This window comes from Scheffersomyces stipitis, chromosome 6 (assembly GCF_000209165.1).
Source record: "Scheffersomyces stipitis CBS 6054 chromosome 6, complete sequence".
Lineage (NCBI taxonomy): Eukaryota > Fungi > Ascomycota > Pichiomycetes > Serinales > Debaryomycetaceae > Scheffersomyces > Scheffersomyces stipitis.
The window spans coordinates 1,129,932-1,155,550 of NC_009046.1; the positions used below are offsets into that span (position 1 = coordinate 1,129,932).

Sequence of the window (25,619 nt, forward strand, 5' to 3'; positions counted from 1 at the left end):
CAAGAGATCATCATAAGAGACATCTATGACGAAACAAGAGAGCTTTTACACCTATAAGGAATCATTGTAAAAGAGCAATTATAAGACTTCATTATAGGAGATCACTATTTAACATATATATAAGGGTTAAAGACATCTTTATAAGTTATCACTGAGATCACTTGGGCCACACAGTATTTAAATTCTGTAGCCTAGCAGAGCACCATGTACATAAGTAAAGTGATCTTATCATGAACGAATAAATGCCATACATTATAAACAGTAGACAGCCATTCGGTAGTAAGTAACAGTCTATATCAGATTACGAAGAGAAACTTCCGATTGAAGATGAAATAATTTCTTCTGGAAGTCTTCCTGTTCTTGTTTCGCACAAAATAGTTCACCAAGATCGGCAAGCCGGTCCTCACATTTCTTCGCCCAACTTGTTATCAGAGCGCAGATCTTATCGGCACAGGACATAGAGTATAAAAGTCTGCATATTCTCCAATTTTTTCACACTGTCAATTGATGGAAAATTACACCAATTTTACAAACAAAGCAACAAGAATACGTGTCACAGCCATGGGATCTCGGAGAAACGAATCTGACATCAGTGCCGGTTCAAATCTCGAGCCAGAATCACTAACAGTTTCCAGTGAAAATTTGGCGATCTCCAGCAGCGAAGATCAGAAAATAGATATAGGAGCTACACAGCCCAAGACCAAGAAAAGGAAGTACTCGCGTAGGAAACCGGCCGACGTTCCACTCACCGGCGAAGCCCGAAACAGAAAAGCTGGCCAGGCTACCAGAACGTTGAAAGCGTGTGAATTGTGTAGAAAGCAAAAGACTCGTTGTTTCCGGTCTCCCGAGAATAAAGCTTGTTTGAGATGTACTTTCCTCAGCAAGCTGTGTTCCTTTGAAGTTACACTTGAATCTCTTCCTTTAACGCCTTCAAATAGCTCGTCCATCAACACTTTACTTCTGGATCAAGCTGAGACGAATAGGAAGTTGGATCTAATATACAGTGGGCTCCGTGAAGTCCTTCACCATATAAAGGGACCCGAAAAGTCAGACTCAAATTCAAACTCACATTCACATTCACATCCACATCTACATTCAACTCCTGGTTTGATAAACAATGATGATGCTCGTTTGCTCCTTGAAACTGCTTCTTCGATGAAAAAATCGTCTATTCCAAATACACCATCACTACAGTTCATTGAGAATTTGTATCCCAGCAAAATGGGATTGATCCAAAACACACCAAACTTCGGAGAATTTCATGACTACGATCAAGATCAAGAACAGGAGGAAGATGATGAAGATGAAGATACAAATGTTGATTCCCAATTCAGCTTTCAGACTCCTACAGCTTCTCTGAAGATGTCTCCTTTCTCTATAGTGAACAACCAATTGAAACCTGTTGATGTTCCTCGACCCATTCTCAACTTGCTCAATTTGTCTACTATAACTGGCAACAGAGGCAGAAACAGTTACTTTGAGCTGACAGACGATTTGTTAACTTTAGGGATATTGAGTGAATCAGAAACTGTGGATCTCATGAACGATTTTCGTAGAAATTACGGGAGATGGGTTTCTTTTCCCCTGAATCTCTCAACATCAGTTTTGATTGATAGAATTCGTCACAAATCTTCATTATTATTAACGACTTGTTGTTGTATATCGTTGAGGTATTCCTTGAATAGTAACAATTCCAACGATAAGGAAAACTTGCAAAGAATGAAGAAATCTTACAGAGATCTAGTGAAACAATTGATTAGAGACTTAGACAGATCGTTGATTAAGTTTGGAGCCTTCCAAGGTGCTAGTGATCTAGGTGGAGATATAGAATTTTTACAGGCCATGGTTATTCTATCAATCTACCTGTTTTCAATCTCTTCCATAGTGCCTAGCACAATTAACGAAGCAAGCTTGATTGAAGACGAATCAGATCTCAATCTCAGAGACTTTAATTTGGATCCATGGTTTTTGTCAAGTATTGGCTTGACTACATTTATCACCAAGTCTACGTTTGGTACTCTTTTCAAGAGTAATAAAAAGGGAATTCCTTCTAAGTCAACAGTAGGTAAAAAAAGCTTTCCTTTCACAATATTGTATGATGAACTTGATTCTGACGAATACCAGACATTGACCACTTTAAGAATCTACAATCATATGTGTTTGGTACATCTCATTCAGTGCGTATTCTCTGGCAGAATGTGCGTTTTAGATGAGATTAGAATTAACTATTGCACAGCTACACTAAGTTTGCCCAGTGCTACCAATTTTGATGGACGGATGGTGAGTGAAATTGGAATCTTACTTATTGCCTACAACTACATGCAAATCTTAAGTATGACAGACTCAGGTAGCCTTAGTGAGTGTGAGCTGAATTTCCTTTCTGTCAAAGAGGAGATTGGCCAGTGGTATGAGCAATGGGAGTACTTGTTCTCACAACCAGCTTTGCAGTTTGTAGAATTGAACTATAACTTCTGTAATTTGATAATTCATTACGGCTACACCTACCAGAAAATGAGCATTATGAAGCCACTTAATAAGGAAAACTCTCCTGACAACGGTGGAGATTTATTAGCCACAGCTCCCATGTACGAGGAACGAAACATCTCATATATTCTTGAAAATAGTGACAGAAATTCATTGTCCAAAATGTTCCATCACTCGTACAATGTTGTCAAATTCGTTAATGATATAGAAAGTGACTCTTACTTTGCCTACCTCTCAGACCAACTTCACTTCTGCTTCTATTTCAGTGGGATCTGTTTGGTGAATATACTAAGGTATGTCATTGATAATGGCCAACTAAACGTATTGGGCGGCTCGGAAGTGCTGGAGATAGTGAAAGACATTAGGAACTTGATTGACAAATTCAGCAGAGTGGGTCAAGATAATCAAGATGACATTATAACGAAGTACAAGATCGGGTTAGAGAACCACCTAAGTGAGTACTTATCATAAATATTTTTGCGGTATATATGTATAAATGGCTCGTCTAAACGTTTTAATACTATTTCCTAAATGCATTATTTGAGATGTCCCTTAAAATTACCCTCCATGTAGTCAATGTGAACAAATGCTCTTTCGACCATTGGCAAGGATTCAATCGAGTACTGAAGAGCTTCAGCAATATCGTGACAATCTTTGAATGACAATTCAAACTCCTCATTAGAAAATACAACGTCAATTTCAACATTGAGATTGTCACCAACGTGGTACACCTTTAATGATGTGATTTGCTTGATCGGTTCCGCAAATCTGTAAGCAAGGTAAAGAACAACTTTGTAGTGCATGGGATCAGCAGCTGCACCTGTCAAGTTGTCAATGTGTTCAAAAGCAGTTTTGCACCAGGAAACGATTATGTAGACAGACAACAACAAAGCTCCCAAGGGATCAAACCACCAGATGTTACAATAGAAACCAATTGTGGGCATCAATAACGACACTGTGTTAAACACAATATCAGTCATGGCATCCTGGGCCAAGGCTCGAACGGAACTAGATTTACTACTAGCACACCAAGCCCAGCAACCAACCTTACTTACAATAGTGATTGTCATGATTACAATAGCATCAATTCCAATCCGTGCTACGTGTCTCTCTTCTGGTGTGCTCATGAACAATCTCTTGAAAGATTCTTGGCCCACTTGAAAGAAAGAAAGAATGATAATGACAGAGAAGATAAGCACTCCCAAAGGCTCTAATCTCGATCTTCCTATTGGGTAGGCATATTGCACCTTCCAATCACTGGACGTAGCCAATCTGTTCACGATGTAGATAATGAAAGTGGACAAAAAGTCCAATATCGAGTCTACCAATGAGGCTACCATCGAGATGGAATTTGTGAGAAATGCCACAACACCCTTTCCTAGGAGAAGGATAAAGTTGATGAAGAAATTGACCAAAATTGCTGTTAATACCTGTGCATTATCCTCTTCTTCATTATAGCCCAAAAACTTGGAACCATCATTATCTACGTTACCAGGAACATCGTAGAATCTGGAGTAGTTTGAGTTTCTAGAATCAGTTTTCTGCATTTCAGTGGGCGAATGTGCTGGCGACTCTTCTTCTACGATTTCCATGTGAGTAGCCAATATTCTTGAGTCCTCATAGTTGCTAAGCATATTGTAGTGAATCTTTCCAGCATCCAAAAAGTTGTCAATTTCTTGGAACTTTTCTATCAAGTAGTTCTGATCTTGATAATATTTGCGCTGTTTCTTCTTCACGTCTTTGAGATCAACGTAGTAGTCGTACCAGTTGGCGAGCCTCTTATATGTACCTATAAGTCTTTGTGGACGAAGCATGTTGATCACACTGAGACGCCTCTGTTGTTGTTCAACTTCTAGTGAATAGACACTGGAATTGTCATAGAAAACAGTACTACCGTTGTGAGGTAAATTGGTGAGACTGGGATTCTGAAGCAAGATATTCTCATGAGGCGAGTTGGGATTTGTCACAGTGAAGTGGTTGGAGAGTAAACGTTGAAATAACGGTCTTGGGGGTGGTGGATCTCTGGCCTTGGATAACTCCGAAACATTCACTGAGTTGCGATGCGGATATATATCTGGTGACTCAAAATCTTGAAGCGATGGTGGAATGTTGACGGAGTGTCTTAATTTGTTCAAAGCTGGACTGGAGTTTGAGGATCTACCCAACGAAGACGAGCGCGACGATCTGAATACCTGGTTGGACAATGTCACCCCATCTGGAGTCCTTGCAATCAAAGGCAGCTGCTCATCGGCAAAGTAATCGTTTGTAGTAGGCATTTGGATATACACGCTAGCAGTAGAGATGCTTAGAGAAGACTCTCAAAGACAAGATAAGAAACAGCGGGACTTGGAATTAGCAACTGCGCAAATACTGAGCGATACGAAGTAGAATAAGAAGATGTAAGAATGAGTAGAGAAAGAAGAAGTCTGCTAAGTGAAGCTTACAATTAAGACTGTAATTTTCAATAAAGCACTGCCTAGAAAATTAATTAATTGCACAGAGTGCAGAATCCAGAGATGCGGCTTATCGCGGCGGTAAATGTTTGGCACATTGTCCCGCATATAACGGGCCAGGATCAGCACAGCTCCGTAAAGCCACGGCACAAAGTCCTGGGGTAGTTCAAAGTGTTACTAGCCAAAATGGTGGATAAGCAAGACTAGTTAGCGGTGTATTTTGTCTCCATCTACATACAATCGTCTTTATCACGGCCGGCCGCTCCGTTCTTTGCGGAAAGCGCAACTGTCCGGAACAGTAATATTTCAATGTGCAGTACTAGCCGAACTTCTGTCATTATTCGAATAATACAATGGGGAAGAGATACGGCAATAGAGTTTAGTACAAGTACGGTATTATGAAAGAGAGAGTAGAACCGACAATGTATATTTATGGATACAATTGAATTGAATATATGGCTTGAAGATCGTCTCCATATCCGGCATAAACCACGGTGTGGACACCAAACTGAGACTTTCCAGCAAAAGCCAGCTGGCTCAGACGTCAGTTTACGTATCTTCATGCGCTCAAGACACTTCAGAAGCTTCTGACCCTCCAGATTCTTCGAACTGCTTGCCACAATTTTCAGAAAAATAATCGAGATGCAAACCGTGGCAGAAGGCAGTTCCTACAACTCTGTGCTAAAAGAGAGGTAGACACGCAGGGCTAGTACCAAAATTGCAGCATGTGTTACCCGGATACTCTGGTGCGACCAAAGTCTACTCGAAAATTTTTCGACTTATTCTCAAACTGAATACTTCTCTCTTCTTTAGTTCTACTTCGCAGCTCGATTCAACGGCACCTTGAGGTAGAGGTTTGTGGAGTGATAGTCGCGGTAGTCGTGACCTGTCACATCACAGACTTCAAGCTGATATGGCACCGTTGTCTCGGCTGGACTTGACTTGACTTGTGTTTTTTGTGTACTGAATCGGTATGTTTGAAACGGCACAACTGAGTCTCGAATCACACGGACTTTCCAGCTGCTGAATGTGCAACTATATGCATGTGTCCAGTCTGGAAATGGCATCAGCATCTCGTCTACTGCCATTCGTCTACCTCTTCCAAAGATTCTGTGATTAAAACTATTGATGTAACTTTTGTGCTGAGGATGTATATGCAGGACAAATACTTAAGGAATTCTTCGTTTATGAATTGTGAAGTCTTTGGAAGAAGTGATGGAGATCTCGAAGTTTAATTGGATGTGAACTTGAATGTTCTAACTCGACCAGGTTTTCTTGTATGTATTTCTGGATTTTCCTGATTCCTCTTGGAAATGTTCTCTTTATGATGATCGTTTCACTACATCTGTCCCGGTGAACCCTGAGCCATGGATAAAACATGCATCACCATCTGACTTTTTGAATTTTCAAGTGGAAATATTTGTGTACGGAGACACTTACTAACAGGTTGGCGTAGAATGTGTATTCAGTACATCTGACAGGAAAGAAAGGAACAAAGAAAAGGGTAAGTGATTTTTTGCTATTATGTCTTATCAATGCTTTAGTATGATGAAAAACCTAATTTTCAGTTCTGCTTCTGAACCAAAAATAACGTGAAGATAACACCATACCAAAGCTCATATCTGATTTCTAGAGCATTGATTAGACTCATTATTGATATTGATTTTAGAAATATCATACTAACAGAAGTTACAGATTGTTTAGTTATGACCCATTCACTTGACGTCATTAATAAATGCTATCCTTTTGAAAATTATATTAATTGTAATCCTCATCGTAAAATAACCTTAATTTTGATACATTCTTATTCTTAATGGTCTTATTCGTTATGCATTCTGTAGTTCGTAATAACTAATCTATAAGCCGTACTTCTAAGACGTCGACGACATTCCAAGCGTGGGATGTCTAAACATTGAAGATGACAATCTTGCCGTCGATACCAGAAGTGGAAACTTGATTACCAGAAAAGACTTTAACACTAGAGATGGTGTTTTGATGAGTAGTGCTCAATCTGTTGCCTCCGCTATTGGCAGAAGGCTTATTGACTCTACCTTTCAAGTCCATTTGCTTGAACATGTTCAACGCTTGGTGAGATGAGATTTCTTCGTCTTCATCATCTCCAGTAGAAGGAGCTTCTTTAGTCAAATCTTTCTGAGACTCAATGACACGAGATTCTCTCCATTCCGTTTCGTCTCCTTCAAAAACAATCAAGTTACAGTTGTGGCCACCAACAACTATCTTGTTGTTGGTCAAGTAAGCCAATGACTTGAATGGAAGGTAGTTGGTCTTGACGTTGATGATAGACTTGGGTGGTAAACCTTCTCCTTCAGGATAGATAACTCCGATTGACGAGTCATGTGAGGCAAACGCTAATGAGTTTCCATCAGGACTGAAAGCTACACCGTGGATCCAGGCACCCGTATCGTTGATGAAGTCACCGCAAAGCGTTTGGAATGGCAATTTACTTCCCCAAGGAGAAGGTTCGGGCTTTTCGTCCAATCCCTTAATGAAGGCACTGAAGACTCTTACGTGACCATCGGTCGAGCCGGAAGCCAACAAGACACCGTTTTGGTGCCACGACAAGCATGTGATGGTGGACTTCAAAGGCTTCTTTAAGTGCTTGGAAACCCACCAATTGTTTTCCGCTTCGTAGTAGCAAACAGCGATGATTCTGTCTGAAGATCCTACAGCAAATTTCTGTCCGTCAGGAGACCACTTACATACGGTGGCTGCACGGTTGATTCTTAACAACACCAACGTTGGTTTATACTCGTTGGCGGCACCGTCGTATTCCCAGACAAGGGCGTTTCTGTCTTGAGAACAGGTTAAGATTCTCGAACCGTCTGGGGAGATATCAACCGATGTGACAGTCTTGTCATGACCAGCCAAAACGGTGAAGAGCTTTGGCTTCGCAGCCAAGTTTGCAGTATTGATCAGGTAAATTTCTACCTTGGTGTCTTTGGTCACAGCCAAAAGGGAATGGTCTGGCGAAAAGACATGGTCCTTAATTGGCAAATGGCCCAATTGGTATTGGATAGGAGCAGACATATCAGACGAATCTAGGTGAATCTAAAGGTGAAGAATCAAAAGTTGTAATTTATTGGATGACACAGCGGAAATGCGATGTAATTGAATCCTACAGGAGTCTACTCTACTGGAGGTACAATTGGAGAGAAGGAGGAGGGAGTGAACAGATTGAAATTCTGATACTGAATTTCGCTCCGACTTCAGAATGGAGATTGTTCCGCATGCAGGATTGGGCTATATCTAGTTGAACCATAGGGGTAAATCTGGGGCTCTTCGGATAGAAGAATACTGAAGGGTTATACGTATAAATCTGGAATCCTATATTAGTTGGAACAAGATACGACAGAACAATTTCTTTTCGTGTTGGTTTTTTACAAGTGGTTAATATAAAATAATGACTTTGACCAGTATATAAAATAGTGATATAGTAACCCAGCTTTCGCCAGGAGCAATAATACAAGATAAAAACAGAATGTTTTGATGAGCTGAAAGAGACAATTTGTAGATTGTAGACAAATTCATGAGTGTCTTCAATTAAACAAAGCTGATACAAGACTACTTCATAGTCTAATCATGAGCTCTCTTTTGTTCCAAGAATGCCTTGGTTTTCTGCCAGTAGTGTTGCACCTTTGGGTTCTTGACCTGCGAGAGTTTACCGTCCAATCTCTCAATAACAGCCGAAAACAAATTTTGTGTTTCTTTGTTGTACAAGATTCTCAACCAGTAGAACAACAAAAAGAGAGTCAATTGGAATCCGGCAGATCTTCTGAACAAGAGTGTTCTCAACAACAAGTATACAATTAACACCAACTCGTCGTAGGCGATAATAGAAGCCAATAATCCAGATTCCTTCAACACCGGTTCAATATTCTTTTGTTTGGCGAGATGCAACAACGAAATCAAGAAGAAAGGAATAATCTTGAAAATCGACTTAAACGTGAAGAGCCATACTACAGCCAAGATGAGGTATTGAAAGTTCTGGTAAGAAATCAAAGTAGAAGTAGAAGGCAAGTAATGCAATCCAAACTTGTGACTGAAAGTAGCTGTCAAGGCTGCAATTGAACCTGCAAGTGCCAAACGGTAACTTATACTGTTGATATAGTACTTGTTGGGTAACCAGAGAACCTGGAACAAAAGGGAGATGGTTCCAAAGACAAGGGTCGAAGCGTGCCCTGCTTGCCAGATGAGAAACTTGAGCTTATTTGGTTGTGCCACTTTCTTAACAAGCTTCTTTCTCTTGATAGTTGTTGTACCAGAGACATCATGAGTGGGCTCGGTAGATGGGATCCCTGAGTCTGTGCTCAAGGGTTGTTGCACCGCAGTAGAAGACATGTGACCGAATACTTAGGAGATTTGAGAAATATGGGAAAAGTCAGGCTGGGAAGTTGATAAACTATTTTGACGAAAGAGCCACTATCTCGAAACAACAAACTCAATGCTTCCTTAATAGGGTACAATGAATAGTATGGGCCAGTAGCTGAACAGCATTTGAAGGACACCTGAAATTTGACTTTGTCATCTGCAGGAAAAAGGTACGACTTGATTGATGAGGCTTGACTATATTTGTTTTGAAGTGGTAGCGCGGCTCGACACGGTATTTATCTTTAAGATAAATAATGAAAATATGAAAATATTTATGATTGCAAGCTCTATTCAAGGACACAAATTATACTGATATTGTCCTTCGTGATTTCTATTTGTTTCTATTTACTTCTGGGTGTCTCATTTATACAATTTTGAATTTTTTAATACCTTTCAATTTTTCACAATGCAATCGAATATAGACTATAGCAAGTCCAGTTTGCTATCTCCACTTGAGAGCCAGGTTCTCACCCAGTACCAATTTTTGAATTCCCAACTCATTACGCTCAATAACGAAATCAGCAAGTTGACCCATAAGTCCAAGCCCGAAGACACGGATGAAGACACGGAAGAGTGGAGTCAGACACGTTCGACTGGAGTGGGACATTTGTTATTAGATAACTTGAGAAATCTTGAAATGAAGATAGGATTGATCCATACTTTATTCAAGGGGGCTGTGTATGCACTTTTCCTCGAGCAGGACAATGCTGATTTGGGGAAGCAAGAGGACGAAGATGAGGAACAGGAAGAGGAGGAGGAACAAGAAGATAGCGAAGGAGAGGTGCTTGATGTGGATGCTGATGTGACCAGAGACCATATCGAGGTAGAGTAGATTGCATGAAACACTGTTAGAACGTCTTTTCAGAAAGTTCGATACAAAACGAAATTAAGAAATCGATTATGAACAGTCGTATGTGGAAGTCTTTCATGGAATTCATATACTGTATGAAAAGAATGAATTTTCCACCAGATCTATATCATAGAGATCAGACTACCCAAGAGTGTTTGCAATTATTTGTAATTTACAATAATCGCCTAAGTAGTCTCTGGCTAAGAGAACGAACCAAGGTAACATTGAACTTCTGTCAATATGGTCGTGGAAGTACTCGTGTACCCACGACGGGTAGCGGACATTGTTAGTGGTTCTAGAAACTAGAGGGGTAGCTCTATTTGGCGGTATTATCTAGCTATTCATCTTCTATGCCTGTCTTTTGGCCCAGAGCTCCAGCCCAGAGGAATGCCAGCACTCCGGGTCCGGGTACACAATCACCCCATAGTGTTCACTCCCATAGTGCTAGTGGGAAGGAGTGTGGTGCAATAGAAACGGAGCCGTTGGGCAATTGCTTACACTACGGAGAATATTTCAATTACGAACAATAGAGTTTGTCTTTAATAGTGCCATGGCATGGCACCGTAGAGACACTATTGAGAGCTTTATATGCTATAGGATCTATATATAAATTGTATTATACTTCGGAGAATTCTATACTGCACAGATATATCTTTATGGCATGTTCTCGGAGTCAGACTCATCTATTTTTCATTTTGTGCACCGAGTCAAAACGTGATCTCATCAGAAAATTAATATCAGGTAACTTGTATCGATTACCTGGAGGTGAGACGGGAGTTTTCATATAATATTTAAGAGCCTTTGTTTTCCATATTTTACCTGAAAACTCGTTTTCCTCCCCAAGTGTATCTTGTGCTTTTGAAAACTGTCCGTACAGGTTCGTCCAGTCATAGACAATTGCATTGAGCCCATTACCCCAGATTCCAATCCGAAAAGTTCTCAATTTTTCACCCATCTCATCCCCCACTGACCATGTCCTCCAACTACGATAGTTACTCCACGCCATTATCTTCCAGATATGCTTCGGAAGAGATGTCCAAGATCTTCTCCTTGAGAAACAGATTCTCTACCTGGAGAAAGTTGTGGTACAACTTGGCCATTGCTGAAAAGGAAGTGGGCTTGACTGTGATTTCGGACGAAGCCATTGCTCAGATGAGACAGCACTTGGACATCACCGATGAGGAGATTGCTGCTGCTTCTAAGGAAGAAGCTATTGTCAGACACGATGTCATGGCTCATGTCCACGTTTTTGGTAACACCTGTCCTGAGGCTGCTGGTATCATCCACTTGGGTGCCACCTCTTGTTTCGTTACCGACAATGCCGATTTGATCTTCTTGAGAGATGCCTACGACGTCATCATCCCTAAGTTAGTCAATGTTATCAACAGATTGTCCAAATTCGCCTTGGAATACAAGGACTTGCCAGTTTTGGGCTGGACCCATTTCCAACCTGCCCAATTGACGACTGTGGGTAAGAGAGCCACCTTATGGATCCAGGAATTATTATGGGACTTAAGAAATATGGAAAGAGCCAGAAATGACATTGGATTGAGAGGTGTTAAGGGTACCACTGGTACTCAGGCTTCATTCTTGTCGTTGTTCCACGGTGACCATGACAAGGTTGAGGCATTGGACCAGAGAGTCGTAGAATTGTTGGGTTTTGACCACGTCTACCCAGTCACTGGCCAGACCTACTCAAGAAAGATTGACATTGACGTTTTGTCTCCTTTGGCTTCTTTCGGTGCTTCTGCTCACAAGTTTGCTACCGATATCAGATTGTTGGCTAACTTGAAGGAAATCGAAGAGCCATTTGAAAAGTCGCAGATTGGTTCTTCAGCCATGGCCTACAAAAGAAACCCTATGAGATGTGAAAGAGTGTGTTCCTTGGCCAGACACATGGGTGGTTTGTTGAACGATGCTATCCAGACTGCTTCTGTTCAATGGTTCGAAAGAACCTTGGACGATTCAGCCATCAGAAGAATATCGCTTCCTTCTGCGTTCTTGACTGCTGATATCTTGTTGAGTACAATGCTCAACATCACCAGTGGCTTGGTGGTCTACCCAAAGGTCATCGAAAGAAGAGTAAATTCGGAATTGCCATTCATGGCTACCGAAAACATCATCATGGCCATGGTGGAAAAGGGTGGTTCCAGACAAGACTGTCACGAAGAGATCAGAGTGTTGTCTCACCAAGCTAGTGCTGTTGTCAAGCAAGAAGGTGGTGATAACGACTTGATCGATAGAGTCAAGAAGACCGAATACTTCAAACCTATCTGGGCCGACTTGGAATCGTTGTTGGATCCAAAGACTTTCGTCGGTAGGGCCCCTGAACAGACGGAAAAGTTCGTCAAGGTCGATGTTGCCAAGGCAATCAAGCCATACGAAAAGTACATCACCAACGAAGCTGTTTCGTTGAGTGTTTAGTTTGTTCTGGTGAATACTAATATGTTTTAATCACATTATTTTCAATTCTATCTCTCTATCTTGTCTATTGTATAAAGATTAGCTACAAAAATTTAAACGTGTTTGTTTATTATGTCTTATGAAAAATGAGAAATGATTGTAGTAAATGCCTAGTTCTGTTGGTCGATGATACTGTCTATGTCTTCTACTTCCTGTAACTTGAAGTCTTGACTCAAACTGATGCTCTTTTTGTTCTCTTCCGAGTGAATTAACTTGGCCAACTTGGCCTGTGGACCCCAACCGTTGACTGGTTGGTTCAACTTAAAAGGCAACAACCAAGATGTTATGGAAATGAAGTTGTCGCTGAGGTTTGTTATTTCATGAATCAAGTCCTCGATACAGATCAACCCGAGAGAGTCGCCAAACTTGTCCTCAACCAACTGGTTGTTGTCCAATTTGGTGACTTTGGCAATCTTGCCCTGTTCAGTGGTAGTTTCTTCTGATTCATCGTAGGTTAAAATACAGGCTCTCTTTTGGAATAACTTTCGAATCGAGCTCAACGTAGGCTTACCAACAATAACGTAGGGGGCAATCAAGTTCAATAAGGCATAAGTCAGGTTGTTGGCTCTAACAAATACACCAGTGTTAACTTGGGTTAATTTCAAAACATTCAACACCTTGTTGGCTTTGCTGGGAATCTTCACGCCTTTAGTATGGTTTGGTACTCTTATTATGAACAACAATCTGTATTCTGAATCTTCTTCTTCTTCCTCTGCATCTTCACTGCTGGCAGAGATTCTACTTCTAGCGGTCTTCTTAGTCAAGTTTCTGATTCTCTTCTTTTCCAACTCGTTGGACTTGTGGTTACTCACCAAGGTCTCTGCTCTGATGAATTTGTTCTGGGCTACCTTCTTTCTCAAGGTTTTCTGCTTCACCAACTTCTCTCTGGCCTGCTCTTGTTTTTCCAATCTCTTTCTGTCGGCATCCTTTCTCTTACGCAAAAGCACCTCGGGGTTAGAGTTCAACACGGCCATGGTCTACTGGGTTTTGTATTGATATCTGAGAACTTACAGCCTTAAGGAATCATAGTTTGATTTTTCATATCTATAATTTTTTTCTTCAAGATGAGCAGGACTGCATGTGGGCATATCTAGTTGCAAAAGTGCAACAGACCACAGAAGTAACAAAAGTCACACCAAGATAGCGAGAGGAAAAGGGTCTAGGAATACCGTGAAGAAATGAACGGACGGACAAGTTCACCCTTTCAACTACATGATCCTACTTTGAAAACCAAGTTGTATTATTTGGATTATTATCTTCTTCTTCTGCGACATAGCTGTAAGACTCCGTCGTATCGGAAAAATAGGAATTGTTCGACATGAACTTTTCCAAAAAACGTCAGAACTGTAAATGAAATACAACTTAGGCAAAAATGGTTGACAGTTGTAGTATATGATTCCTATGATAATCACCTACTCTTAAAATAAACTGCGCGGATGTTCGGGAACATCTGCTGTAGTTCCCTGCGTCAGCTTTGCAATTGAAGCACCGTTACCACTGAATGTAGACGACCAATCTTCGTGGAGCAACTGCACAGTAATTGACACTTGTCACTCTAAGATGAATTCGGTAGCATTCCTTGCGGAAATTCTGTCAGGAACGGAAATGTCATAGTTTCCGACAATGAATGTATGCCCTACCGTTTCAGGTAGCACGTAGAAATGCTGCTAGCGGCATCAATGAATCTGTGGCTAGACGGAATTCTCCACAAATGGAGTGTCAGGCAACAAATGTGGAAGGAGAAGTAGTGAATACAGAAAGGACTACTCTTATGAAGTGGAGCTGACGGAAATAGAGTTTGAACAGACTTTGACGTGGAGATCGCAAAAAATAGAACATTTGTTATACATGACAAGAGCGTAGTCAAAATCCAGTAATTATTGACTCATTTCGCCGAACTCCGTCGTCACAACCACTCTGGATCCGGGCCAAGATTAGTGGTATTCGCTTGCTGTTGGCTCATCTCCAGCCGTTGAATAATATTGGTGAATTTGTCTCATAATATTCACCGTAGTCGGATAAATCCTGCACTGTCTATGCACAATAAGAACGAGCCCTAAATAACCTTTTGTGGCACATAAAAAATTTTGTCTGGTGAGCGACAGAGAGTGAGCGAGATGAGCTCAAGTCGGCCAAGTTAGACAATGTCCAAACTGACACAATCACCGGATTGAGACTTGTCAGAGAAAGTCTGGGCAGTAAACAGACAATTAGCGAGGCTTAAAGGTACAAAATCCAGACCGACCACTTCGAAAATGATCCAGTCGGAGCCGGGACCACTTTAAGTTGGTGCCATTATCAAATTGTTTTTCCATTATACTTTCCAATTTCAATTTTCTAATTAAAGCAATCTCCAGGGCTGAAGATTTTTTTGGTACTTTAGACAATCTTGTTTTCCGGTACGCTTGGCTGCCTGAGGTGTTTTAATCTACGACTACTTTCCAGTTGGACTTGCTTCACTGCATCTAACCGCCAACAGTAACGGCTCCATCTTGCTAGTGGATCTGGATCGTTTTTTTTTTACGCTGCCACGACAGAAGAATTTATTTTTAATTTTTTTTCAAAATATTTTACTAGGGTCATTTCAACCGTTAGGTTTATCCAATCCTTACCAAAGTGGTGATTTTGAGCCTTTTCACATCTCACGACTTCGATAGACAAAAGTTTTTCCAGGTGGGTGTGTATTTGTTTTTCTTCAACTAGGAGACATCATTGTATGTGGGATCATACTCCAGTTTGATCTGATCTGTGCTCCATCGCTATATAGTTGTTCCTCTTCATCCAGATCAGTCTCGATCCACTTTTTTTTTCAGTCCGAGCCCTAAATTTTATATGCTCATCATATAACGACTGGTTGATTTTCATTCCTATTTTCATTCTGAATACTATTAATAGTATTCCTTTTTCTTATAGACTCTACAAAATACTCCACTCCTTATGGACCACAGCCAACACCAGCTTCATCAGAAGTTGGACGACTCATACCTCTTGCAATCAGGAAGCTCGGGAGACTCTCAGCAACAGCTGCAGCAACAACAACAGCAGCAGCAACAGCAACAGCATCAACAGAGTCTCCAGCATCAACAGAGTCTCCAGCATCAAAATATTCAGCATCAGAATGTCCAGAACCAGAACCTTCAGCATTCCCAGTACACTCCACTGCAGCTTGGTCAACAGCATTATATAAAGACAGAGTCTTCCGTTTTTACGCCACAGCAACATATTGCTTACAAGCAGCCTCAGCAGAGTCCTTCATTTCCATACAACCAGCATCAGCATTTGCAGTTGCAACAGCAACAACAGAAGCAGTACCATTACGACTTCAACGCACAACTCCAGCATCAGCACGATCCGCAACATGAGCTCCACCAACAACAGCTTCAGCAGCAACAGTATGCTCAGTACTACCAGCAGCAACCCCAAAATCAACAAAATCAAGAACAGCACACTCAAGCACAACAGCATCAGCAACTTCAGCAAAATCAACAAGCCCAGCAAGTTCAGCAAGCCCAACAAGTTCAACAAGCTCATCAACAGTCTCAATCCTTTCTTGAGCCAAGTAACCCTATACTTGTAGGATCTTCTTCTCTTGACTTGGAGTCCATGAAGGGGCCAGCCAGCAAGAAGAAGAAGACGAGAAAGTCTGACCATGGATCACATGGTGATGATGGCGACTCGGAGTTGAAGCAGTTGGCGTTCCAAACTGCCGAAGTTCCGCTAGACCAGCTTGCTGCACGTATCAAGCAGTTGGAAGCCGACGAGCCGGCTCCTAGTTCAATTCAAGGGCAGCCCACTTCTCCTCGTAGTGTAGAGAGCCATAAGGTCAGAGAGAATAAGGAGAGACAACGTCAATTGTTTGGAATGGTGTGGTTACTCAACTCGTGTGAGTCCCTGCCTACTGCTGTAGTACCTCGTAATCGTATTTATGCTCGTTATGTTCAGGTATGCGCTGATAACAGTTTGACTCCATTGTCTCCAGCCAGTTTCGGAAAGTTGGTGAGAATCTTATTCCCTAACTTGACGACTAGACGGTTGGGAATGAGGGGCCAGTCCAAGTACCATTACTGTGGGATCAAGTTGAATGGAGAAAGACTCATGCCACTGCTGCTCCAGGTGCCCCAGCCTATGCTGCAGCTGCAGCTAGTGGGCAACATGGCTATGTCTGGGTCGGGACTGCAACAGATCCAGTCGCCAATTTCTTCTTCCAACTCGTCGGTGTCATTTGAAGATTCGCCTAGATCCTCTTCTCATCTTCACACTCCATCATACACTCCTATTCAGTCACCTTCTATAACCAGTGCCAACTCCATTGCCGACCAGCTTCCTCTGGTTTCGCACTTGAAGTACATCCCCAACTTGCTTGCATTGTTGAATGAGAATTCACAGACCACGTCTAACCCCTACTCTCCTATTCAGTTGCCGTCCATCTACCCGTTTTTACCAAGAGACAATGACTACGACATTGCTGATACTTTGTACTCATTATACAAGGTGCACATCAACTCGATCTTCGAGTCGCTCCGGTTCATGCAGTTGAAGAAATTGTTCTCCTCCTTCAACAGCTTCAACAGCATTTTGACAGCACCTGTTTTCAAACTCTACACAAGCGATACTGTGCTTGAGTGGGTCAAGCAGTGTGACATCATCATGTACAAGAGGATGATCAGGATGTTGAACAAGTTGCTGTTGCAGTTCATGATTCCACAGGAGGTCATTTCGCAGTTGAAGCAGATATCTTCGGGATACATCAGAGCCTTGACCAACAACCTCTTAAACAACAAAGTATCCAAAAACTTTGTCATCATGAAGTTGAAGGTTGCAAAGAGCTTCATCAACCTCTTGAATCGTTTAATCAAGATCATCGAGACTGGCCAACTGGCTTCTCGGATTTTGTGCGACGTCAACGAGAAGAACGGAATGAATCACGATTGGATGAAGTTGGATATCCAGGACATCATTTCGCGCGAGATTCCTTGTGGAGATAAAAACATAGACGTATTGTCTACGATCTTGAAGAGTGACGTCGTCAACTTGTTGAATAGTGGGAAAGAAGAGCTCGAAAGAGCCAAGCAAAGCGAAAGACCAGTTATCGATAATGCCATAATGAACCAGTTCGCCAATTACATCTCGGAACTACCAGGTAAGTTTCAGGACGTTAATCCCAGATTATTCATCTTGCTCACAAGCAACTTGCTCACTACTTGTTTAAGAGAGATTAGTTTAACGGGAGGTCAAGGTTTTGGTGCCTGGTGGATTGTCAGATGTTGGGTGGATGAGTATCTCGCATGGTGTTTTGAGATTGGAGGTTTCTTACAAGACGACTTTAAGAAGCCTGAAGACTCTCCACAAGACCAAGATACATCCAAAGAAAATGCAGGTAACGAAGAGGGTAAAAATAGCAGTGCTGATAACAGTACTGCGTTAGCATCTGGCTCGGGAGACAACTCCGATGCCAATTTCAGTGGCATGAACAACCCTGAGTCGTTTGACTTATCCAATATTGATCTTGGAAGTTCAGCCATTAACCCTAATTCCTCTTTGGGGGCCGTAGACTTGTTGGATGGCACGTATGGTACCGATCCACAAAACCCGGCTGTCGTGAGTTCCAACGTTTCTTCGGTTGCTGCTGCTACCAATGAGATCCTCATCAAGTACGAAACTAACGTAGAAAGCATTTTGGGCTGAGATTCGAAAACAGTGTGGCTGTTATGCATGTAGTGTAGTAGTCTGGCCTAGTCTAGATGGACAGGCTACCTCTATACTTTACTTCGCCTACATTGGTTACTCAGAGACATTATAAATAAAATTAAGCATTTCATTTACCTTATATATATACGTCCGCTATCTCATTTGTGTTCGTAGTAATTGCATATATTTATTCTCCCAAATTATTGGACAACAGATGTAGATACTGTGTCCTTAATTAGGGTCCTTTGTCGACTGACAGGCGAACTTCGACACCAGATTGGGTGCAAAATTTCAAGCTCTGGGAAAAAAGATGCAACTTTCGGACACTGAGATTTGGTCTATTTTTTGCAGACGCTCACCATATTCATTTTACAAATTGAAACAGTATTACGAGGTTATTGCAGTTGTGTATCTGTTGTTGAAATTGTCCGGAGACATAAACAAGGCGTCTAGCTCTAGTGAATTTTTAAGATTCTACATAGTGTCAGAATTTCAAAAATTTACTGGTACAGTTATATACAATTTAATACTATGAACGAATCACCAACACAAGAGCGGTACTTGAGCAGTCCGCGGGAAGTGCTCGTCTACCAGATTGAGAAATTCCTACAAGCCAGGCAGAAGTTTACCTGCCTGGGTCTCGAGATTCTCTTCAATAATAATAAGCATGTCCAATTAATCAATAGCGACAAGGGTCCAGACAAGAGAGGATTAGCATTTACAAGCAAACCTCCACCTTTGAAACCCATACTTCAGCTTGATCCTCTAGTAAGATCTTACCCTCATGGTGGAGTTCCCACAGAAAGTAATATTGATCCCAAAAATGTTTCTGCCAGAACCTTGAAAATTCTTCGTTCCCAAATACTTGAAAGATCGATAATCAGGGCTACTGAGTCGCTGGCTGCCAGAAGTGGACCTTCCAATTGGAATGGCGAAACTTACAAACTTGCCATCAAGCTCTTTTTGGCCTGTGTTCTAGATCCAAACTATAGCAATATGGTGTATTCGTTGACTTCTCATACCAGCAATATCCACAAGACCAGCCATCTAGGACAGGAATTGGAACTATATGTAGAAAATTTGCTATTGGCAATTGACATTATCGATGCTGACAGTGTTTTGTCAAAGAAGGGGACTTTACTTGAAGACAGTATACGGACGCTAGTTCATATTATGGCAGTGAATTATGCCACTGTCATAATTGGAGACTCGCCAGCACAGTTCTTTGACATCACCTTTGCCTTGATTAACCATTCTTGTTTTCCAAATGTGTTGCCAGTTGTTCTGGACGATTGCGATAAGATCCAATTGGTATATTTTAATAATTTTGTCGCCAATAAGACCAAGCAATTGTTTACAAACTACTGTTATACAGCCATTCCTAAAGAATTGAGAAACGCTGACTTGAGAAACCGGTTCTTCTTCACCTGTAATTGCTGGTTATGCAAGCAGCCCCATGACATCTTTTTTTCTTACAACTGTAACAACTGTAACCAGATGATCTGTTCCCTCAACTCTTCCAATTGGTATCTTCCTGTCAGCCAACTCGATTACGTTAACGACAATAAGGATACTTGTCTTTCGTGTAGAGCAGACTTTGACAAACGAGAGTTGGCAAAGAACCATTCTTTGAATGGGTATCTATTGCTAGCCATGTTAGATCCTGAACAAGACAAGGATGACAATGAGGCACTACTAGTCTTCAACCATCGAATGAAGTTATTGCTACAGAGCATCATCTCGGGAGCAATTTCCAAAGAAGAAATAGTTAGATTGCTTCTACTTCGAGTCTACAATTTCAGGATACCTCCTAAGAAAAGGAGCATTTTCAGAAAAATCACAAATGACCTTCGCAATGGACGCTATGTTCCTGGTTACGGGTTTCCTTTGAGTTTTTTCCTCCGCGACTTAGACATAGATAATCCTCAGATTGATGGCATCCGGACATTTGTTGCTAGCAAGGTTGTAGCAGCTAATCAGTTCACCAGACTTAAGGAAGTATTGCAATTGAAATTTGGTACGGAGCTTCCGTGTAGATTAGTCGAACTGAGATTAATAGCCAACGAGCACTTCAAAGAGATTGCCCAGGCGTTGAGTCAGGTATTTTCATACGTTGTAAGACTCAGATACAGTGGCTGTATTCCGGTAAAAATAGGTAAGAGCCCTTCAGAGCAGCTTACAGTTCTCATTAAATGCAGCCTATTCTTCTACTTGCAGGCCATAGAAACGTATATGGCATATTCCAAGAATACGGTAGACAGTCTAGTCGATAGCATCAAGCGCTTGATAAGCTTGGCGGACAATAACAAGATCGACAACATCTGCTTCAAGCGCTACAACATGACCGATCACTACTTCCAGTCTCACTTGAAAGCATTGTACGACTTTGCTGAAGTTCAGGTGAAAAAGAACAAGATAGACTTTGCCAACAGAAACAGAGGAGCCATCTTTGTCCCCATAGGAGAATTGAAGTGTCTAGATGAAGCTAGGATATTCTGAATATTTAATCTACACGTCATTCAAAGCTACACAAACGGCTCCCTTATGGTGCCCGTTGTACTGTCTGACAGTTTCGCTGTTCGACAAATCCCATAAACGGACATAGTGGTCAGAACAGGCTGTAACTAAGTAGGCACTGTCGGCAGAGAAGGCACAGTCCCATACCCAGCGCTGGTGGCCCTGGAGCGTCGTTTCAAGATTGAAATTCTGCTCCGTAGACCAGATTCGAGCAGTATGGTCAGCTGAGCAAGTGGCCAAGTGTTTCATATCTGTCAGGAGAAGCACTCTGGTGATGTATTTCAGATGGGACCTGAACTTCGTTACAGGAGTCAACAGCGTTATATCGCGTTGATTCTGCATCTTCCACACATAACAGTTACCTTTATTGTTACCAGCTACTAACATCGAACCATCACTGGCTACGGATAAAGAATTGATCGGTACATCGTCTTCTGGAATCAAATGATGGGTACACTGGTTTTCTCCCAAGTCCCAAATTCGGATATTTCCATCCTGATCACAGCTGATCAACTCACCTTGATTGGGGTGGATCACGACTTCGTTTACGGGTGAATGATGTTTGTAACTCCGTTGAACGGAAGGTGCTCTTACGTCCCATACCTTTACAGTTCCATCTTCCAGCGACGTCACCATCCACTTGTTCTCTATCTGGAATGCCAAAGAGGTCACGTTGTTCGTGTGGCCTTCAAACGTCATCACGGGATTGTTGTTGTTGTTATTATTGCTGTTGTTGTTGCTGTTACCGTGTGTGGCTCCATTAGGATTCCCATTGTTGGTAGCTGAAGCCTGAGCCGTGGCGTTGCCAGAACTGCCAGCTTGTCGTATATCGTAAAGTCTCACATACAAATTTCCAGCCGCAGCAAGAAATCGTTTGTCGGATGTGATTTCTAACCGATTGACTTGAGAGTCAGTGTGTTGAATGGTACGGGAACATACCCCAGTCAAAGCATCCCAGAACCGGATCGTATGATCATAGCCAGCAGAGGCTAAGATGACAGACATATCAGGTGGATATTTATGAAGGTATTGAAGGTTTAGAAACGAAAGAAAGGAACAGCAGAAGGATGTCCTTTGAAAGTACTTTTGACGAAATATTGAAGGTAGAAAGAAGTTGTGAAAAGATTCAAATGTTTGATTACTGGAAAATTCATTATCTTGGTTGTACTGCGTTGAATTAAGTCGTTTTTGAGATTTTCACGTGACTTCATTTATCAACAGCAATAGATCTACATTTATCAACTCTTTTCAAGCTGATGATATATCTTTTACAAAACTGTATATATAATTCTTCTACGTAATCGACATGATCTGCCTTGTGTCTACAAACGAGTTTACGAGATTCTGTTAGTTTTACTCATACCCATTTCTGCTATATGTTTCTACTATTTCTTGCTATGTCTACTATTTCTGTTCTAATGATTATATTGATTGTAGTAGTACTATTTATATTAGCATGCAAATCGGCAAAGCAGTAAGTTTATCAAGAAGTGAAGGAATGTCATGGATATGTCCAGCCGAGGAACATTCTATGTAATGCGTCTATTAATCGTGACAAATCGCAGCGATGAATTGTGTAGTCGTTATGTTTTGTATTTGTGTTTGTGTTTTATGTTTCTTGATCCTAGAAATTGGTCTGTATTGCTTGTTTTTGTTGAGGAGTCAAACTGATAGGATAGTCAACTTTGAAAATCACTTCCATATCACCTCTTTGGCCTGGCAGCTTGCTGATTGGCATACCTAAGCCTGGGTATAGTGCTGAAGAGTTAGGTTGGACTGGCTGAGTCTTGGAGAATGGAAGTCTCTTTCCATCAATAGTGGTTATATCCTTATCGAACCCACACAAGGATTCTTTGAAGGTTATTGGAAGGTTCACAATCAAGTTGTTACTGGTACCGTCTCTTTTGAACACAGGATGAGGCTTTTCTTCCAACACGAATTGAAGGGTCTGTCTGGCTTGACATTCTGGCTGATAGTCTCCTTCATTGGTGAAGTTGATCTTCGTTCCGGCCTTCCAGCCTGGTTTGATGTTGACTTCCAACACCTTACTCTCTCTTTCTCCATGAAGTCCCTTTCTGTTCAACTTCATCTTCTTGACACCACCATGGAACAAATCTTCTAAAGAGACTGGTAAGGGCATAGAAACGGTATCAGGCTCTGGACGACGAGCAGAACGGCCGCCAAATCCCTGGCCACCAAAGCCTCCAGGCATACCACCAGCACCTCCTCCAAAAGGATGGCCACCTCCAAAACCTCCAGGGCCACTACTGCTGAAGCTGAATCCATCGTCTCCCATTCCAAATCCTCCCATCTGTGAGAAAATGTTGAAGGCATCAGCCTGAGAAAAGCCGTGGTGACCTCCGCCATAACCTCCGGCACCGCCAAAAGGATTGCCAGAGCCGGCACCAGCGAATGGATTTCCACCAGCTGGTGCATTTCCTCTGGCTGCTTCTAAGCCGTAGTCGTCATAGACTTGCCTTTTGTCTCCGTTGGAAAGAATATCAAATGCTTCAGAGACCTCCTTGAATTTTTCAGTATCCCCAGTAGGTTTATCTGGATGGTACTTCAAGGCTGCCTTTCTGTAGGCTTTCTTGATTTCCGTCTCAGAGGCAGAAGGTGAAACTTCCAATAAGTCGTACAATTTTGTTTCCTTGACCATGTTGTGAAATCTACAAGTAGAATTGTATGTGTAGCAAGAAAGAACTGGCGAATCGGGTTGCGTTTATAGTTTTTCAATACTGAGTAGTGTCTTTTATCTACTGGGGTCTCACTTCGAGATCCTTCTAGAAAATTCGACGCACGTGATGGTTTTTTGATCTACTATAGCAAGAGCTGATTGTAGAATCAGAGCAGGAGATAGAAGTCACCAGTAACTTTTGTATGGGCAAATATGGTAGCGGTTGGGTATTTGGATGATTTCAGTATATATAGATGGATTGACTTGAGTAGAATTTTGTTTATACGGCTTTTATGGCCTGCTCAGTACTCGGTGCACTTTTGGAAGTGATGACTCGTGTGACTTCAGCAAATACAGCTGAATTGAAACTGAAGTCATAGAAGGGCCTTCTAAGTACCACAAACGAATTCTTCATGGAATACAATAGCTGATTGTGATGTTAAGTAATCGTATTTGTTTTGTCGAAATCGTTGGTTGTATATGGGTATATCTACGTATATCTACACTTTTCTCTCTTCTGAATTTCGCAGCCATATTTGGTCATATGAATGGCACTACAATAAAACACTTCGTAAGCCTGACTGGTACTTCGACCTACTGTTAGTGAATCCGTAATCAAGGTAGATATATGTTTACTCAAATTTGGCCAAAGTATACTCAATGGTATCCATATATTTGCACAATTGTACGTTTGCTCTTTCAGTATATAATCACTGCAGTCAACTAGATAGTAGGATCTACATAGAAATTATACTAGTGGATAATTCCATCTAATCTTTCTTTTCCGCAGCCAAACGGGCAGCCTTCTTCAAGGCTCTGGCACGGATGCTCTTGTGCATGTTCAAGTTAAGACTGTTGGCAAGCTTGGAGTAGACACCTACAGTCTGGTCAATGCCGAAATGCATCAAGGCATGGGCCCAGTAAGGAGTGCTAGTTGCATAACGTTCCTGCGCACCGTTGCGACGTCCAATGCCGTTTAAAGTGGCTCTGACAAAGTTCTTAGGGCTAGGAATCGACAAAGAGGCTCTTCTGATCTTCGACATGGCAGAAGTGACCAAGTACGAAATAACCAATTCCACATCCACACCTTGAGATTGCAACTCTCCAGCCAAAGCAGCAGACCAAGCTTGCAAAAACGACTTGGAACCAGAGTAAGTAGCCAAATATGGAGTGGGTAACAAACCACCAAAAGAGCCCATAGTCAATATCAAACCTCTGACCTTCTTCTTTTCCTTGGAAACAGTTTCGGCAATCACTGGAGCTACAGTTTGGGTGATCTTCAAAGTGGCTGTGACGTTGATTGTGATAATATCTTGCAATTCCTTGTTTTCAGTTTCCAAGAATGGAACGGGAATCGAATGCGATTGGCCAACATTGTTGATCAAAACAGTTACAGGCAAACCGGAAATAGCATCACCTAGAGACTTGTAGTTGTCTTCAGCGTCCGTAGAAGCATCAAATGCTACTACTTTGGTTTCCACCTTGTACTTGGCTTCGATCTCAGAAGCAAGAGTTTCCAACTTGGCTTGGGTTCTCGATACCAAAACTACATTGAATCCTTTGGAGGCCAATTGGAAGGCATACTCCTTTCCAATTCCATCAGAGGCACCAGTTATAACAGCCCACTTGCCTTTTTTGGCACCGTAAGTCTTCAAGTTTGTGGCTGGCAAGACGAACAAATCAACCAAAAGCGAAGTCACACTGAGAATGAACACAGTAAGCTTGAAAACTCCAACGAGCAATGCTCCAAGGAGAACATACTCGCCGAATTTGTTTTCGGTAATGGCTTGAATAAAATCTACTACAGACATTGTTCAATTGTAGAGAATTGGAGAGAGTAAGTAAAGAAGCGTGGTTGAAATTGTACATAATTTTTCACTCCCTATAACTTTTTTGGTCGCGTTTTTCTCAAGTATGGGAAGTCTTAAGTATGGGATGGTGAAGATTTCTTGGACTTTTGGAAACTATAAGAGACAACAGAAGACCCAAGAGACTATAACTAGCGAAGAGAAAGGGGACAAGAAACCTCTCTAATGCTTTTCCAATTCTCACTATTTCCTCTTCTCATTATACTGTCCACCACTTCTTACTACAACCA

The 25,619-nt window shown here is 41.6% G+C and overlaps 12 protein-coding genes across 12 annotated transcripts; 5 read left to right on the forward strand and 7 right to left on the reverse strand. All coding sequences in view use genetic code 12, as the record gives it.

Annotated features, from left to right (window-relative positions):
• Positions 1–759: 759 nt before the first annotated feature.
• PICST_47947 (predicted protein) lies at positions 760–2,955 on the forward strand (the record flags this gene model as incomplete). The annotated part of the gene is made up of 2 exons (XM_001385534.1): positions 760–1,129; positions 1,352–2,955. Coding segments are annotated over 2 exons (1,974 nt in total), but the record flags the coding sequence as incomplete, so codon positions are not given.
• Positions 2,956–3,020: 65 nt separating this feature from the next.
• Positions 3,021–4,490, reverse strand: CEF1 (cation efflux family protein; the record flags this gene model as incomplete). Its single annotated transcript, XM_001385874.1, has 1 exon — positions 3,021–4,490. A coding segment is annotated over one exon (1,470 nt), but the record flags the coding sequence as incomplete, so codon positions are not given.
• A 2,352-nt stretch (positions 4,491–6,842) lies between these two features.
• Positions 6,843–7,985, reverse strand: PICST_62437 (component of the ARP2-3 complex; the record flags this gene model as incomplete). Its single annotated transcript, XM_001385875.1, has 1 exon — positions 6,843–7,985. The coding sequence occupies one exon, from the start codon at positions 7,983–7,985 to the stop codon at positions 6,843–6,845; it is 1,143 nt and encodes a 380-aa protein (XP_001385912.2).
• Positions 7,986–8,347: 362 nt separating this feature from the next.
• PICST_78999 (predicted protein) lies at positions 8,348–9,412 on the reverse strand. Its single transcript, XM_001385876.1, has one exon. The coding sequence runs from the start codon at positions 9,294–9,296 to the stop codon at positions 8,532–8,534; it is 765 nt and encodes a 254-aa protein (XP_001385913.1). The 5' UTR covers positions 9,297–9,412; the 3' UTR covers positions 8,348–8,531.
• Positions 9,413–9,732: 320 nt separating this feature from the next.
• Positions 9,733–10,158, forward strand: PICST_32984 (predicted protein; the record flags this gene model as incomplete). The annotated part of the gene is made up of 1 exon (XM_001385535.1): positions 9,733–10,158. The coding sequence occupies one exon, from the start codon at positions 9,733–9,735 to the stop codon at positions 10,156–10,158; it is 426 nt and encodes a 141-aa protein (XP_001385572.1).
• A 990-nt stretch (positions 10,159–11,148) lies between these two features.
• Positions 11,149–12,708, forward strand: ADE13 (3-isopropylmalate dehydratase; the record flags this gene model as incomplete). The annotated part of the gene is made up of 1 exon (XM_001385536.1): positions 11,149–12,708. One exon carries the CDS (start codon positions 11,149–11,151, stop codon positions 12,598–12,600), a length of 1,452 nt encoding a protein of 483 aa, XP_001385573.1. The 3' UTR covers positions 12,601–12,708.
• A 41-nt stretch (positions 12,709–12,749) lies between these two features.
• On the reverse strand, positions 12,750–13,613 carry PICST_62698 (predicted protein; the record flags this gene model as incomplete). The annotated part of the gene is made up of 1 exon (XM_001385877.1): positions 12,750–13,613. One exon carries the CDS (start codon positions 13,611–13,613, stop codon positions 12,750–12,752), a length of 864 nt encoding a protein of 287 aa, XP_001385914.2.
• A 1,737-nt stretch (positions 13,614–15,350) lies between these two features.
• Positions 15,351–18,487, forward strand: PICST_78645 (DNA binding protein). Its single transcript, XM_001385537.1, has 3 exons — positions 15,351–15,759; positions 15,856–17,680; positions 17,705–18,487. Exons 1-3 carry the CDS (start codon positions 15,577–15,579, stop codon positions 18,322–18,324), a joined length of 2,628 nt encoding a protein of 875 aa, XP_001385574.2. The 5' UTR covers positions 15,351–15,576; the 3' UTR covers positions 18,325–18,487.
• Positions 18,488–18,858: 371 nt separating this feature from the next.
• Positions 18,859–20,727, forward strand: PICST_32988 (predicted protein; the record flags this gene model as incomplete). The annotated part of the gene is made up of 2 exons (XM_001385538.1): positions 18,859–20,482; positions 20,552–20,727. Coding segments are annotated over 2 exons (1,800 nt in total), but the record flags the coding sequence as incomplete, so codon positions are not given.
• A 108-nt stretch (positions 20,728–20,835) lies between these two features.
• LST8 (protein required for amino acid permease transport from the Golgi to the cell surface) lies at positions 20,836–21,849 on the reverse strand (the record flags this gene model as incomplete). The annotated part of the gene is made up of 2 exons (XM_001385878.1): positions 20,836–21,599; positions 21,657–21,849. 2 exons carry the CDS (start codon positions 21,847–21,849, stop codon positions 20,836–20,838), a joined length of 957 nt encoding a protein of 318 aa, XP_001385915.2.
• Positions 21,850–22,245: 396 nt separating this feature from the next.
• SIS1 (Molecular chaperone (DnaJ superfamily)) lies at positions 22,246–23,515 on the reverse strand. The gene has a single exon (XM_001385879.1). The coding sequence runs from the start codon at positions 23,501–23,503 to the stop codon at positions 22,469–22,471; it is 1,035 nt and encodes a 344-aa protein (XP_001385916.2). The 5' UTR covers positions 23,504–23,515; the 3' UTR covers positions 22,246–22,468.
• A 652-nt stretch (positions 23,516–24,167) lies between these two features.
• YBO9 (beta-hydroxysteroid dehydrogenase type 3) lies at positions 24,168–25,341 on the reverse strand. Its single transcript, XM_001385880.1, has one exon. The coding sequence runs from the start codon at positions 25,330–25,332 to the stop codon at positions 24,292–24,294; it is 1,041 nt and encodes a 346-aa protein (XP_001385917.1). The 5' UTR covers positions 25,333–25,341; the 3' UTR covers positions 24,168–24,291.
• Between the last annotated feature and the right edge of the window lie 278 nt (positions 25,342–25,619).